Genomic DNA, 15246 nt, shown 5'->3' with positions numbered 1-15246 from the left:
TTTGGCATTTTAGTTATGATGTGTCTTGGTGTGGGCCTCTTTGGGTTCATCTTATTTGGGACTCTCTGAGCTTCCTGGACTTGTATAACTATTTCCTTCACCAAGTTAGGGAAGTATTCAGTTATTATTTCTTCAAATAGGTTCTCAATCCCTTGCTCTCTTCTCTTTCTGCTACCCCTATGTTGTTACACTTGCTGTTGTCCCAGAGGTCCCTTACACTATCCTCCTTTTTTTTTTTTCTTTTTCCTGTTTTGGTTGAGTGTTTTCCACGATCTCGTCTACCAAATCATCTATTCAATCCTCTGCTTCATCTCATCAACTATTGAGCCTATCTAATGTGTTCTTCATTTCAGTTATTGTATTCTTCATTTCTGACTGGTTCTTTTTTGTGGTTTCTATCTCCTTTTTTATTTTTTTCTATCTCTTTGTTGAAGTTCTCACTGATATTATCTATGCTTCCCCTAAGTTCATTGAGCGTCATTACAACCAGTGTTTTCAACTGCATCTAGTAGATTGTTTGCTTTAATTTTGTTTAGTCTTTTTTTTTTAATCCTGTTTTTTTCATTTGGAATATGTTTCTTCCTTTCATCACTTTGGCTGCCTCCTTGTGTTTGTTTCTATGTATTAGATCTGCTGCTTCTCCCCGTCTTGTCAGAGTGGAATTACGTAGTAAGTCCTGTGGGGCCCAGTGGCTCAATCTCCCTGTTCACTTGAGCCGGATGCTCCAGGGCTGTCCCCTTGTGTGGATTGTGTGTGCTCTGCTATTGATTGCTGTGGCACATCCGGCTAATTGACTGGGAGGGCTGTCTGTGACTACAGTAGGCAAGCTGTTATGTGGGAGCTGACCCCATGGAGTAGGATTTGCTTTAGGGGGGCTCTGGTGCCTGCTGAGTTGGGTGTGTCATTTGTGGTCCTAATTGGGTCGTGCTCTGGTATGGTTTGAAGCCATCTCCCAGATGTGTTGGACTGGGCTTCTTGGGAGGGGCTCTAGCGCAGGCCAAGCTCAGCCACTGCTCATGTCTGGCCTGAGGCCACCTGGTAGGAGCAAGCTACAAAGTGATCTTGGGTTGGTAGCTGATTATGCTGGGCTTAGAGGCATCTGGGAGTGGTTATGCTGAGAACCAAGGCTGGCTGCCATTAGTGCCAGGCTTAGGATGCTTAGCAAGAGGTACAGGGCACGCTGAGGCCAGCCACTGCTTATTTGGGGTTTGTGGACCGTGGAGAGATTTTAGGAAAGCCCGCAGTGTGGGCCTTGGAAGGCAGCTTGTGTGCATTAGCCTCTGAAAGAGGTTCCTGCCGGGCAGCGTCTCAGAGAATCAGCAGGGTGGGGCAAGAGCTGTGTTAGCCTGGCTGTCAGAAACTCAGACGGTGTGCCCACCTGTGCCTTCTGGCTGTGTGGGGGGAAGGCTCAACCGAAGAACAGTGGCACCTGCAAGCACTTTGATTCTTCCAGCCCTTACCTGGAAGCCAGTCAATTCAGTTTTTTCCCATGTGTCCCTGCTGTCCCTTTGCTGGAGCTCAGTGGGAGTGTTTGTGAGTGCATGAGTCTGTGTGTGGACACTTGAAGAGGATTCCTGGGTCTCCAGCAGCTCTCTGTCTCACCCAGACAGAATCCCAACTGATTTTCAGAGCCAGATGTTGTGGGAAATCCTCTTCCTGGCACTGGTGGTCCAGGCTGGGGAGCCTCATGTGGAATTGGAACCCCTCACTCCAGTTCCACAGCTGAGATATCCCTTCCTATTCTTAACTGCTACACACAATCTGGGGCCATCTCCTTCCGTGTTTCCACCCCTCCTACCAGTCTCAATGTGGCTTCTTATATCCTTAGTTATATAAGTTTTGTTCCAAAAGTTTTCAGGTGGTTCTTTGGGATGGTTGTTCTATAATTTAGTTGTAATTTTGAGGTGGTCATGGGAGGAGGTGAACACAACATTTACCTACTTTGTCATCTTGAGCAGAAATCTCTCCCCCAGATTTTAAAAAACATGATGTGAAACTGTATTTATACCTTTTAAAAAAAAGGTTTCAGTCTAATCTTGTCTAGATATAGTAATAATGGTATTACATAATAGGACATAGAATAGAAGATCTAGACAGGAATAAGTGCAATAATTATATATGTTACATTTAGGACTGCCAAGTTGGTAGTATCTAATGATTTTGTTGTTGTTGGATTAAGTGGATCTCAAGTAACTATAGTCTGTGTATCTAATTGGCTACCAAATATTGTAATCTTCTCATATCATGGACCAGAGGCCTTTCAGAAAAGGCCTTTAATGTATATTTTAACATTATTTCCAAAAATGAATATATATATTCATTTATATAAATATATATATATATATTCACAGATATACAGTGACAGGATTGAGAGGAACTTGTCACACAAATTTAAATATACCACAATTTTTGTAGCCCTCTTTTGATCTATCTATGTTGTTTTTTTAATCATCACCTGAGGATATGTTTTTATTGATTTCAGAGAGAGAGAAAATAGATGTGAGAGAGAAAAACACCAATCGGTTGCCTTCCACATGCCCAGACCAGGGATTGAACCCACAATCAAGTAAGTATGAATGAAACCTACAACCTTTCTTCATATATGGGACAATGCTCCAACCAACTGAGCCACCCAGCCAGGGCAACATATCTATGCTTTTTAAACAAAAATAGGGAACTGAAACAACAACAAAATATCAGTGTCCCAGACTTCTCCCTTCCTCCAAGAGGTCTGGCTTTGAATTACATAGAAACGGTCATATAACCAACCTATAGCAATGGGCAGCTGGGAAAGGAGAATGTGATCATGTTTCCAGGGCAGTTAGAAGAGCTAAATTATGAGAAAGAATGCTCAGGCTCTATGTGAGACTAGTCAGGTCCATGTTTGACTTTACATTTTATCTTGCTTTTCTAAAATGAGCAAAGCTTGTGCTTGTTTCGTGACAAGTAATATCGAAAGATAGAGTGGTTTCCTGCTACATCTTTCTTGAAGCAAGCATTGCCATTTTACCTTAAAAAAGGCCACATCATTTGTGTACCCTGCCCCATGCCCTGATGCATGGGTATTTGGTTTTTGCATGTGCTCCTTGTAACTATCAAGAAAAATTTCCTTAAGAGTTCAAAATCAAAACAAAATGATGAATTTCCTCTTTAGATTTAGAGAAGAGGAAGTAGTGGTGTCTTTTACAAAACAAGGCATACCCTGCAATGTTCATTGCTTAATATTTCTTTGTGAAGCTTCCTATTTGGCTTTACAGTATTTTTTAACCCCGAGATGAAGTTTGAGTAATAGAGGGTTCAATGTTCTTCTGTAATAGGACTAAATTTTTATTTTACCTTCCTTTCTCCTTCACTGGCCTTTTGCTTTTCTCTGTCAATGCTCACTCTTCCTTTTAGAAAGCCTCATAGAACCATATCCTCTCTTCTTTGAACTCCTTTAGCACACACAGACTACCTTTGCTTGGACTTTCATCATCTAACCTTCCTATCAGGGCTGCTTCACTGCAGAACTTGATATGCAAATGGTACCCACTGGAGGTGTGCAGTACACAGCAACCCTGCTTCTCTGGTCCAAGGTTTTATAGCACCTATTTCAGTTATACTAATATATATATATATATTCCCCAAAAATGTATACACACACTTTGAATAAGTATAAAGGCAGTGTTTATTAAAATACATTTCATTTTTAAAATTGAACTATCATCTGTTAAAGTGTATGTACACCCTGTATATGTATACATATCTTTGCAATTCCTTGATTAATTTCTGTCTTGCCCACCAGTCTATGAGCCCCCTTGAGGTCAGGGACCTTGTCTGGTTTTGCTCACCACTGAATCTGTCTCCTACCCATAGTACAGTGGCTAGTACATAGCCTCTAAATTGTCCTCTTGCCTCCAAATTCATATCCTTTTCAAACCATTCTTCTCACTGTCACCAACATCTTTACAAACTCAGATAACTCCTTTCTAAAAAAAAAATGTATTGCTTCCAATACCTATAGATTAAAATCTAAATTCCAGGCTACAAGCATAACCTAGGTATAGGTTTTTAAGCCTTGTCTACCTTTCTGAGAATGTTGCTTTTTATTCAGGCTTATTTTACACTAGAGTCTTAGTGTACAAATTCATGCACAGGTGGGGCCAACCGGGGAGGAGGGGCCTAGGGAGGTTGCGGGGGGGGGGGGGCTCATTGGGGGTGGGGCTAGCCAGGGGGAGGGGCCACAAGCGGTTGGCGGGCTGCCCCCACCCCCTGGTGGAACTCCCGGTCAAACTCCCAGTTGAGGGGACAATGTGCATATTAGCCTTTTATTATATAGGATTACCTTGTCTGATACAGAGCTAGTTATTTCCCTACCTTGTTTCCTCTTTAGATTGTAAATCGCTTGCATCTTTGTAAACTCTTGGTCCTCATAAAATTCAATTATTAGTTGTTTAATTGACTTGTTATGGAGCTATCTCTAGAATTACCATACTTGATAGCTATGTAGTTCTTCCTACACAAATTTAAGATGTTTTATAAATAGTCTCTTGTTTATATCACTGTAGACTAAGAATATATTTTATCCTATTGTTTCATTTACAGCTTGTCAATCATATTGCCTACAGCATGGTAATAGTAATACAATGGGCTTTGCAATCCTATATTAGTGAAACCTTGAATATGTGTTTTATCTATTAAACGTTGGTATCTACTTCAGCCCTTTCCATCCTATATTTAATTAGATTAATTAGTGTTTTAGGTTTTAAGCCAATTATACTTTATATTTGCTTCTTGTATTTCTTTTCTAAGGGTTAGTTTGATAATGTCTATCAGAACTCTGTCATAGTGTCTTTTAGTTGCTTCCCTATGTAAAATAAAAGTTTTACCTATTTTAAAATATTTAGAATGTTTTTGAGATAATAGAAAATTAAAATTTCAGCAGAATGAGGATTTGCACAAATTCAATATAATATCTGTCTTTTGTTGCCTGGGTAAGTTGTATCGTATTTAAAGATGCAGTGCTTTAAGAAGGTTGCCTTAACTTCAGTTTTCAAAGTTAATGCCATTTGATTACAAAGATTTTAAGAGCCTTTTAAAAATATTTAAAAATAAATAGATGAACTATACTTTGCAAAACTATAATAGCAGAAAACTGGAAACATCCCATGTGGTTATAAATTGGGAGTTGTTTAAATAACTTGTGGTGCCTCTCTGTGAAGGAGTGCTATGCAATGGTGACACAGAATGAGAACTATCTCTGAATATTATTATGGAGTTCTTCAGGATATATTATATCTATGTACCTAGGTTTTGCTTCAAAATAATGAGAGTAGGGAGGAGAAGTAGAAGGGTTTAGATAAAACAAAATTGCTTATGAATTGTTATTTGTTGAAGCTGGTTGATGAGTACGTGAAGATTCATTATACTATTCTGCAGCTTTTGTTTATATTTGAAATATTTCTTAAAGAAAAAGCTAAACATAACTGGTATGGTCTAACATTCTGAAGGAAATATATTTCTGGGATAGTTATGTAATTGAACGTACAAATTTTAGCATATTAAACACAAACAAATCTAGATATATAACCAAACAGTTTTCCTCTCCCTGAAGATTTAAACAATAAACTGTGATTACTTATGAAATGTAAATTGTTGTGATGCCTTAATAATAATAGGTTCTTTTAAAAAACTGCTTTATGTCATTGAAAAAAATATGTGTGTGTTAAAGGAGGGAACATCCAAGTGATATCAATATCTATTAATATCACATTAAGACAACCTGACATTTAGTGCCTTCTGATAGAAGTATTTGCTACCACCTATGACGTATTTTTATAGTGGGAAGAGGTAAACAAGGGCATGTGTAAGTTATAGCTATGGAAGAAAATTAGAAATAGAGAATGGAAGCTAGCAGTCCAGAGGCATTATCACATTTAATCTGCACATGTCAGTGATTTTCAACTGGTGTGTCACAAGAATTTTTAAAACATGCAGTATCTGACTATTTAGTCAGGGGCACTGATCTCTTTTCCCTTCGACTGTCAAATTTTTAAAAATGGCAACAGTCAACATAACAATAGCCATCCGGTGTGAATGAATCAAAAGTATACCTTTTTTGTTGTTTGTTAGATCGGCAAAAAATATAATATACTTTCTGATGTGCTGCAGAATTTTAGTAATTTGTTTATGTGTGCCATGAGATGAAAGAGGTTGAAAATCGCTGGCATATATTCTTTATGAAGCAGAAAAATTAGTTACTGTTACTCCCATTTTAGAAAGAAAGAAAGAGACATAATGAATAAATGACATGCCTGTGGCCACCTGATAAATAAATTAAGGAACCAGAGCCTACCTGGCATTCTCAATTCATATTAGAGAATATGCTTTCCATATTAAAAGAATGGAGATCCCTATGACCAAGGAGCAGCTAATCTGATAAGATGGCCATGAGAGATGACATGTGTTCAACAGAAGATCCAGACCTTAAAGATATGACAGTTGGTTAAATATATGGTGACAGATGGAGACTACTAGACTTTGGACGGTGAGCATTCAATGCAATAGACAGATGATATAGTATTGTACACTTGAAACTTACATAATGTTATTAACCAATGTCAGCCCCCAAATTTAATTTTTTTAAAAGAAAAAATTCTGACAGTTGGAATTATCTTCTTTAGCAAGAGAAGATTGCAGGTATCCTCTTCTTTTGCATGTAAAATCATATATTTCAGAGATGAAAAGAGCAGATGATTAACTTGACATTCTCTTGTGCAATGGAGGCCTCTTCCCAGCTCTCTCTTGGAAGGGCAGCCATCCCAATGCCACCAAAGTGGGCCAATAAAGACCTTGCAGACCAAGACAGGGGCCCTTTTAGAAACTGCTCTGAGTCCACCTGAATACATGAGCAAATCAATGGCCAGTACACAGAGCTGGCTTCACAGGTGTGTGACCTGTGCAGTCATGTATGGCCTGCTCTTAGAAGGGTCTTGCATTTACTTTAATGCTCTGGTGCCATCATCTTTATATTTTAATGATTTTATTTTTGAGCTTATGCTTTGTAAGTGAAGTCTGATAGGACAATTGAACATACACATAAGCAGCAGAGGTAGGCCAGGAGGCAGTGCACACAAGCATAGACTCGAGCTATGGGTGCTGGCCAGGTGTTCAGGTGCATGCCTTAGGCAGTATAGGGCATCCCAGGGTGTTGGTTTTACTTTTCCATAAACTTTGAATAAACTTTGTGTTGTATTTTAAGGATGAAGGCTTATTTATTTACCCAATCAATGAATAGTAACTGAATGCCTATGACAATGCTCAGTAAAAAAAATTAGGTTTCTGCCCTCATGAAGCTTACATTGTAGTTATATGTATTTTTCCAATTAATGCAACAATAATCTACTTTTCAAAATTAGAATTATTAATTTGAGTGTAACAATGAAGAGTATCTTCATAACAAACAGACTTTTATAATAACATGATTATAATAGCTAACTTTCCTGATCTACATAGTTCCATTGGAGAATAGCTTAAACCAGTTGAGTTTTGCTTGCTTTTATTATTTTCCATTAATTTTACTTTATAAGTGAAGGCATCCCTAAATAGCTGAATATGAAATGATTTTGTTTTAGAATTGTGAAAATGGGAGACAGTACCACAGACACAGAACAAGAAAAGGAAGAGGAAAAAGATAAAAAGGATGAAAATGTTCCTATTCATGCCATTGTGCCCACAATTAACATCCGAGATGAGAGGATTGTTGATTTATCTACAACTCCAGCTTTCATTTGTCTGCATGAGGTATATTTATTTCTCTTTATATATTACTATAGTAAGACCTGAATCATCTTCCTCAAAAGTCAGAGGAAGCTAATATCATTATCAAAATAATATATTACAAACAACCTGTAGGAAATATGTACAGTTTGAAGCACTTTAGAATAATAAAATAGTTTCTACCTTCTCTTCCAAGAGCTTGTCATGTAATCTTGTATAATGCAGTAGTGTAGGTTCTGATACTTTTATAACATAATAAATATTTGCATATATGCAGCCAGTTAAGTACATTCCAAAGGTTGGTAAATGAAGTAAATGAGATTTATTTCATTATTGATATACTTCATTTACTTCCATAAAATGAAGATAAAAGACCTATAATAGTACAAAGAATACATGTTTACCTAACTAAGTGTAGTTACGGTAACAGAGTACTGAAACCTAATGTTTCCTTGAGCAGAGAAGCAAAAAGCAGAATACGATATATATTCTCATTGTCTGACTTTTAAAAAAAGGGATGAACATTTAGGAAATATCCATACAGGAGGATTTTAAAAAAGATATTGACCATATATGCCACTGTTACCATGTTATGCTTGAGAACTATACTTTAGAATATGATTTAATACTGGACTATGTGAATATAACTGAATAAAACATCTAAGAAATTTAATAAACAGTCATAATAAAAATAAGCTAAAAAGCCTTAAAGCAAAAAAAGTTTATTCAAAACCAAGAAGCAAAACTAAATTTGCCCCCCAAATATTTTATTGATGAAAATACTTTAAACAATCATCACAATGACTGTTGAGCATATGTGTGTTTGTGTATGTGTGTATGTATTATCACATACATAATATTTATGTTATATATATAATAAATATCAAGAGTACATGATACCGTATTGATGTATCCCATTACTGGTGTTGTTAACTTAGATCACATAGTTAAGGTGATGACTTCTAGATTTCTCCTCTGTAAAGTTATTATTTTTCTGTTTGAAATTAATAATCACCTTGGGGAGATACTCTGAGACTATTTATATATCCTAAAATTTTTACCTATTAGTTTTATATCTCTTGATGATTCTTGCCCAAGTCAATTATCACTATTATGGTTGCCAATGGGAGATTTTCTAATTCCATCATTGCTTCTACATTTATTAGTTGGCTTCCTAATTGAAAGAAAGTTCTTTCTCTTATCTATCATTTATCTATCTATCTATCTATCTATCTATCTATCTATCTAATCTATATATGTGGACTATGAATGCTTATTCTATTCACTGTCATTAATCATTTTGATGCTTCAGTTGTTCCAGATTTGATTCTTTGTGCACTTTTTTATGTCATAAGAATATGTTCCAGGCTCATCTTGCATTTTCTTTGCTCCAACCCTGGGATCAGCCATTTCTCAAAGGACCCCTTGTTCCTTTTAGTGGAGAATGATATTTGAAAACTAAGACCTAATGTTGGGTATGTTCATTGCCACTAGTTTGTCATTGCTTCAAAGTCCTCTCAGTAGACAGAGCTACGAAAGAGATGCATGATTATATTTATTCACACAAATTTATACCTATTTCTATGTTAAATCTTTATATATTTAAAACTATTCATATCTCAAATCTTAATATTTTTAAGTGAGCAGGGTTCTCTATTTCTGCTAACATTCATCACATGCCCAACTTTGCAATAGGATTTCTAATTTTATACCATACCCTTATAATTCTATCAAACAAAAAATAAGGCTAAACTAAAGTTTATTTCTACCAAAGGTTATGCTAACAATAAAAATTATAGTCCAGTTTTTTAAGCTACAGATAAAGGAGCATGAAAGGTTTGTTTTGCAAAGTCAAAAGAGAACTTACGATATCTCCTTCATATTGATCTTCGATGTAACAACTTATTAAATATATCAAGAGTCAATCTCTCAATACACATGTATCATAAATTATAGTTATTAATTCTTAGGTATGACCAGCCCTTGAGGAAGTAGATACCTTAGATTATAGCATCAAAGAACTATCTTACCTACCCTTTTGAGAATTGTAAAACTACTGCGTAAAATCACATCAATAATTACATCAGTAATTTTACTGCATGTGAACTGTTCCTCAAGTCAGCAAAATCTTACAGAATGAATTATTGGCTTTAAACAACTTTATTTTCATAATAAATACCATTGAGATTGTTCCCATTGGCATCTATACCTTTATTTTCTAATTCTTTTCACATTCCTCTAAGATTTATGAATCTTACAAAAAATTTTAACCTACTTTGTACAAGCTATCCCCCTTCAGTTATATAAACAGAAGCTGAGTCTGCAGAATAGCAAGAGTTCAGATGGCAATTGAAAGGAAACAGTCAGATTCCACTTCCAAAGGTCCAGATGCTTGACATCACATTGCAAGAACCAGAAGCCGCTTACAGCATTTATTGTTATTAATGTCAGTTGCACAACTGGCCCAGTGCTACTGAATTGCAAAACATGGATGTCATGCTCTCATCTAATAGTGCCTACAGAATGTGTTCAGTATGGCATTCATGGCACTCTGCAATTTGTTCCCAGACTATTTTTGCAACTAATAAGTCACTTAGACCCTCATGATCCTCTGCTTATGTTGCTCTCTTAGCAAGTCTCTCACATTCAGATGCCTAGGAAACTGGCACATTTTCACAAAGCAAAATAAATGCAAGGTCATGGATATCCACAAATCCTCCAGTCTTATCACCTCTTGAAAAACTGTGCCATTCAAACTAAAAAAATCAAATAAAATACATGCATAGGCCACACTTTACAAACCCTGGATCTGGTCTAATCTTTTAGAGTCTGGCTCAATTTCCAAGTCCTCTGAGAAACTTTGCCTGAGCGGTCAGCTCACTGTGGTTTCTCCAACCCCTCAACTATTACAGCATTTGTAGACTTTACCTGATACTAAAGTCATTAACAAATATTTATTCAATATTATCTCATCATAAAATATAGAAAATTTAGAATTCTCCTCTGACATTATGATCACATTAAGCAGCAAGACCTAACAGGGCAGCCCTGGCCGGGTGGCTCAGTCGGTTGGGAGTCGACCCATACACCAAAAGGTTGCAGGTTCCATTCCTGGTCAGAGGACATACCTAGGTTGTGGGTTCAATCCCCAGTTGGGGCACATGCATGCAGCAACTGATCTGTGTTTCTCTTTCACATTGATGTTTGTCTTTCCTTCTCTCAAAAAATAAAAATCAATGAAGTCCTAACAGGGCAGAACTACACTGTGTTTAATTCACGCTTTGGGATGAATGTTCAAAGTAATGCTTTGGAATTAAGCCACACAATTCCCATCAGTGGACTCTGTGGGTCAATGCTGGACACCCGCTCCCCAACTCTGCCACCGCTGCCTAACGATAGGCCTGGCCCTCCACGGGCTTTTCTGGTCCCACTGGAAATTGGATCCTGCTCTATTTTGCTTTTTTTTAATTTAATTTTATGATATAATGTATCCCGCAAAGCTCACAAATATTCAGTGTACAGGTTGGTGACTTTTTACATACGACTGTATCCAATAAGTTCAGAACAGAATTCATCATTCTTCTCTCAATCCTTATTTTCCTCTTGGGTTCTCTTTGTGAGAGTTAAGTATCTCTTTTAATTATCTCTTTTAAATATCTCTTGAATGTATCTGTTCACTGTAAAATGAGCTGATGTGGAAAAAGCTTTTTGGAGGCAATAGGACATGAGAGGGGATAGTTCATCCCTCTCCATGGCATCCACTGTGAACCTAGTTTTTATCCTTTAGCTTTGCCCACACCCATATATGCACATACTTAGAATATCTTCACCTGGATGACTCCCAAGTTACTAAACATACTCAGAACTAAACTCATTATTTTCCTCCCAAGCCCAGTTCTCCTCATGTATTCAGTCAGTTGGTTCTCTCTTAGATATTTATTAAATTTATCTCATTTCATTCCTGCCATACCACCAATTAGAATACCATTTCTGTGATTGAGATAAGATATGAGAGAGACCAAATCAAGGGTTGGCAGTGGGAAAAAAGCTAGAATACACATAGGAGAGATATTACAGAAGTATAAAATGCTGGATGGATGGGGCAGGGTGGAGGTGAGGGAGATGAAAGAGTCTAAATTGATGCTTGGATTTCTGATTTCAGAAAGTGGCTGAATATCCTATATAATAAAACCCTAATATGCAAATCTACCAAACAGCAGAATGACTGGTCGCTATGATGCGCACTTACCACCAGGGGGCAGATGCTCAACACAGGAGCAGCCCCGTGGTGATCAGCCTGCTCCCACAGGGGGAAGGCCGCTCAGCCAGAAGCCAGGCTCATGGCTGGCAAGCGCAGTGGTGGTGGTGGGAACCTCTCCCGCTTCTGTGGCAGCGTTAAGGACCTAAGCTGGCAGGCAGACATCCCCCGAGGGGTCCCGGATTGCGAGAGAGCACAGGCCAGGCTGAGGGATCCCCCCCGCCCCCCGAGTGCATGAATGTCATGCACTGGGCCTCTAGTGGTACTATAAGTGACAGAGAATTCAGAAGAAGCAACAGGTCTGAGGGAAATGTTGAATATGTGGATCTCAAGTTTCCTGGGAAGTCCCTGGGCTGGAGATTTAGTCATTACAGGTTCTTGATAGTATTCATATTGCTCTCTGAAAAGATTGCATATTGTTTCTTATGTATATTTAATATCACAGTCTACTGCTATGTATTTAAGATGCTGCCATCCTTTACTAATTCCCTACTTTTAAAGTTATCTCTTTTACTGGGATGTTCACATGTTCAAAAGATATTTTCTTACTTTTTATACATTTTGTTCTTTTAAGGCTGAAAATGGATTAAATACATTTGGGGATTTTTAATAACTATTTTAGGTTAATTACTAAAAATACTGATTTTCTGAGGCTATTAAAGCTTCCTGTATTTTCTAGGTTGGACCTTCTATAGAGTTATTGATGAGTTTCTTGAGATAATCCATAGTGAAATTTAAAATGCTTTTCAAATAATTAAAAAGTTTTCTATTTCTTTCATACATGAATTAATTAACTGGTAAGAAAGTTGAAAATATAAGATCCCTATCCTTAAGGAGCTTACAGTCAGTGTAGTATCAAGTATATAACTTAAATTTCACAATGATTCCTTAAGGAATAGGGGTTTGAGATTTCATTGTTTTCATCTTAAAGGTTCTGAAAGATTGAGGCTTACCACAGGTTGTACAGACGGGTGGATGCAGAGCCAGGCATGGAACCCAGGCTCCTGCCTTTTGTTTTAGCTCACATTTCACCTGACAGTCTTCACTTTGACATTCACACATCCAAACACTGCTATTTTAGGATTTTACAAATTGACTTTTTAAGTAAACTGTATATTAAAAAGAAAAAAAATAATTATAAATATTTAATGCTCTATTTAAATATTTCTCCTTAGTCTCCTAAGGTGTCCTCTTAGTTATCACACCTCACTAATAGCTGCACTTAGAGGATATGCATTAAAAAACTACTAAACTTCTTCTTTTTAAAGTCTTTCTACAAATCTTGCTATTGTTGCATGCTCTTGCTTTTCCTTCACACATCCAGGCAGACTTGCAAGAATTTTGTTTGACTGTCGAAAAGCTTTAAACAGACTGATCATTTATTAAACAATACAGATAGGTTCCATTTTCTCATAAAGGTTTTCTGCTTTGCTTTGTTTTTTTAACTCTGACAGTTAGGTGGAAATATAAAAATCTATCCAGTATGGAAGAAAACCCTGGCACATGCCTGGAATGCACTTAAACCTTTGGAGTATTGACATGGTTCATATCTACTTACAAAGATTAAAGATGTGTTTTAGAATTACAGGAATATAAATCATATTGCACTTAGCAAAGTAGATTAACACCCCTAAATTCAATCAGTAAAATTGTACAATGGAAACGTATTCAGGGTAAGAGAAAAGAAGGTCCCATGTTAGGGCATCCTTACAGTGTCATATTCAAAATGGACAAAAACAAACAAACATGAAGATTGATTCTGGCCAGAACTCTGGGGTCTTGTCAGAAAAGCTATGCTGTCTGAACAGGCTATGAGTAGCAAGTAGGAGTCAGAAGAGTGTTAACAATCAGGAACAGAGAAGCATGGACAGTTCCTCTGCCTCCTGTCTGGGGATTACCTTCCCTTACTCATTCTGAAAATCTATACTGAGCATCGACCACATGCCAGACTCGGGGCCAGTTACCAGAGGAAAATGCAGCCGCACGCAGCCCTCAGCTCGACTGTCCCTGTCTGTGGTTATTTTTCTTTGATTTCCCTTTCTCTTTTCAAGTCCTTTACTGACTTTACTAACATAATGTGGACCTAGTTTGTGTGTGTCTGAGTGCACTCTGGGGTGTTTATTTTTAATTATATATTTAACAAAGTTTAATTGCCTCTAGTTTTTATTGCTTCTTTAGCTAATGTTGTAGCAAGTTGGTTAAATATAGTTTAAAAATAATAATCTAAACTTTGATGCTGTCACTGAACAGATGTTGCTTTTAAAATAAGGATTAGGAAAAATAATGTTATTTTTGTTCTCTTGAGAAAGCACTTGGAGAGAAAGTAAATTGACTTTTTTTTAAAATTTTTTTTATTGATTAAGGTATTTCAGCATGGGGAAGCACTGGGTCAGTCAGGAGACAGGGAGAGGGGAGAATTGTGGGCCAGCGCCTTTATTGTGTTTTCCTGGGGAAGGAATGGGTGAAGCAGGGTAGGCAGGCTCAGGATTGGCTAGTTTGAGTAATTTCAGCCGGCTCTGGGGCATAGGAGATGTCCCTAGTTATTGGGTACCTGGCACTGGGTGATCAGGTCAGGTGTATAGTGGCCTGAGTGTGAGAACCCTATGAAGGAGGTGGTTGAGGAGTGTGGACTCTGGATTGGTTGGTTTGTATTTGAAAAGCATAGCCCCGGAGGAGAACTCAAGTCAATGGTGGGGTGGGGGTGGGGACCAATGAGGAAGGCAGGAAGCAAGACAAGGTGACTCAGGCATATTATCAGACTGTCTAGAACAAAGTGTATCCAGCATAAGCATGTAGGACAGACGTTAAAGCACCAGCTTTACAGAAGCTGAAAGCTCGGTTAATACAAAGATCTACTTGTACTTCCTTTTTTGTGAATTCTAGTCACATCTTTTTTTTCCATTTTTTTATTGTGTAGTTTTTTACTTATAGATTCATAGAAACTCTTTACACATTTAGAAAATGGGCCTTTGTACATTTAGAAAATGGGTCATGTATAATATGCATGGCAAAAATCTTTCAGTTTGTTGGACTTCATTTGAGGGGTTTTTCCTCAATGAAGTGAAAATGTATTTTTATGTGATTTTTTTTTTTTTTTACAGCTTCAGGATTTTGTGTCACACTTAAGAAGACCTTTGTTACTACTCTGAGATGATAAATTTGTTTCCTGTTTTCTCCTAGTATGTCGATAGTTTGAGTCATCATATTTTAACCTTTGTTCTATCGGCATG

At 37.2% G+C, this 15246-nt stretch overlaps 1 protein-coding gene across 1 annotated transcript in view; it reads left to right on the top strand.

Moving 5' to 3' along the window:
• The window catches only part of CCDC146 (coiled-coil domain containing 146), a 108538-nt gene that overhangs the window by 11995 nt on the left and 81297 nt on the right, over positions 1-15246 (top strand). The window contains exon 2 of the mRNA XM_028158445.2: positions 7614-7782. Coding sequence (XP_028014246.1) covers positions 7624-7782 — 159 coding nt within the window. The 5' untranslated portion in view covers positions 7614-7623. The remainder of the gene's footprint in view (positions 1-7613; positions 7783-15246) is intronic.

The sequence above is a fragment of the Eptesicus fuscus genome, chromosome 14, assembly GCF_027574615.1.
Source record: "Eptesicus fuscus isolate TK198812 chromosome 14, DD_ASM_mEF_20220401, whole genome shotgun sequence".
Taxonomy (NCBI): Eukaryota; Metazoa; Chordata; class Mammalia; order Chiroptera; family Vespertilionidae; genus Eptesicus; species Eptesicus fuscus.
Note: the sequence above shows the minus strand (reverse complement) of the source record. Positions and strands in the feature narration are given on the sequence as shown.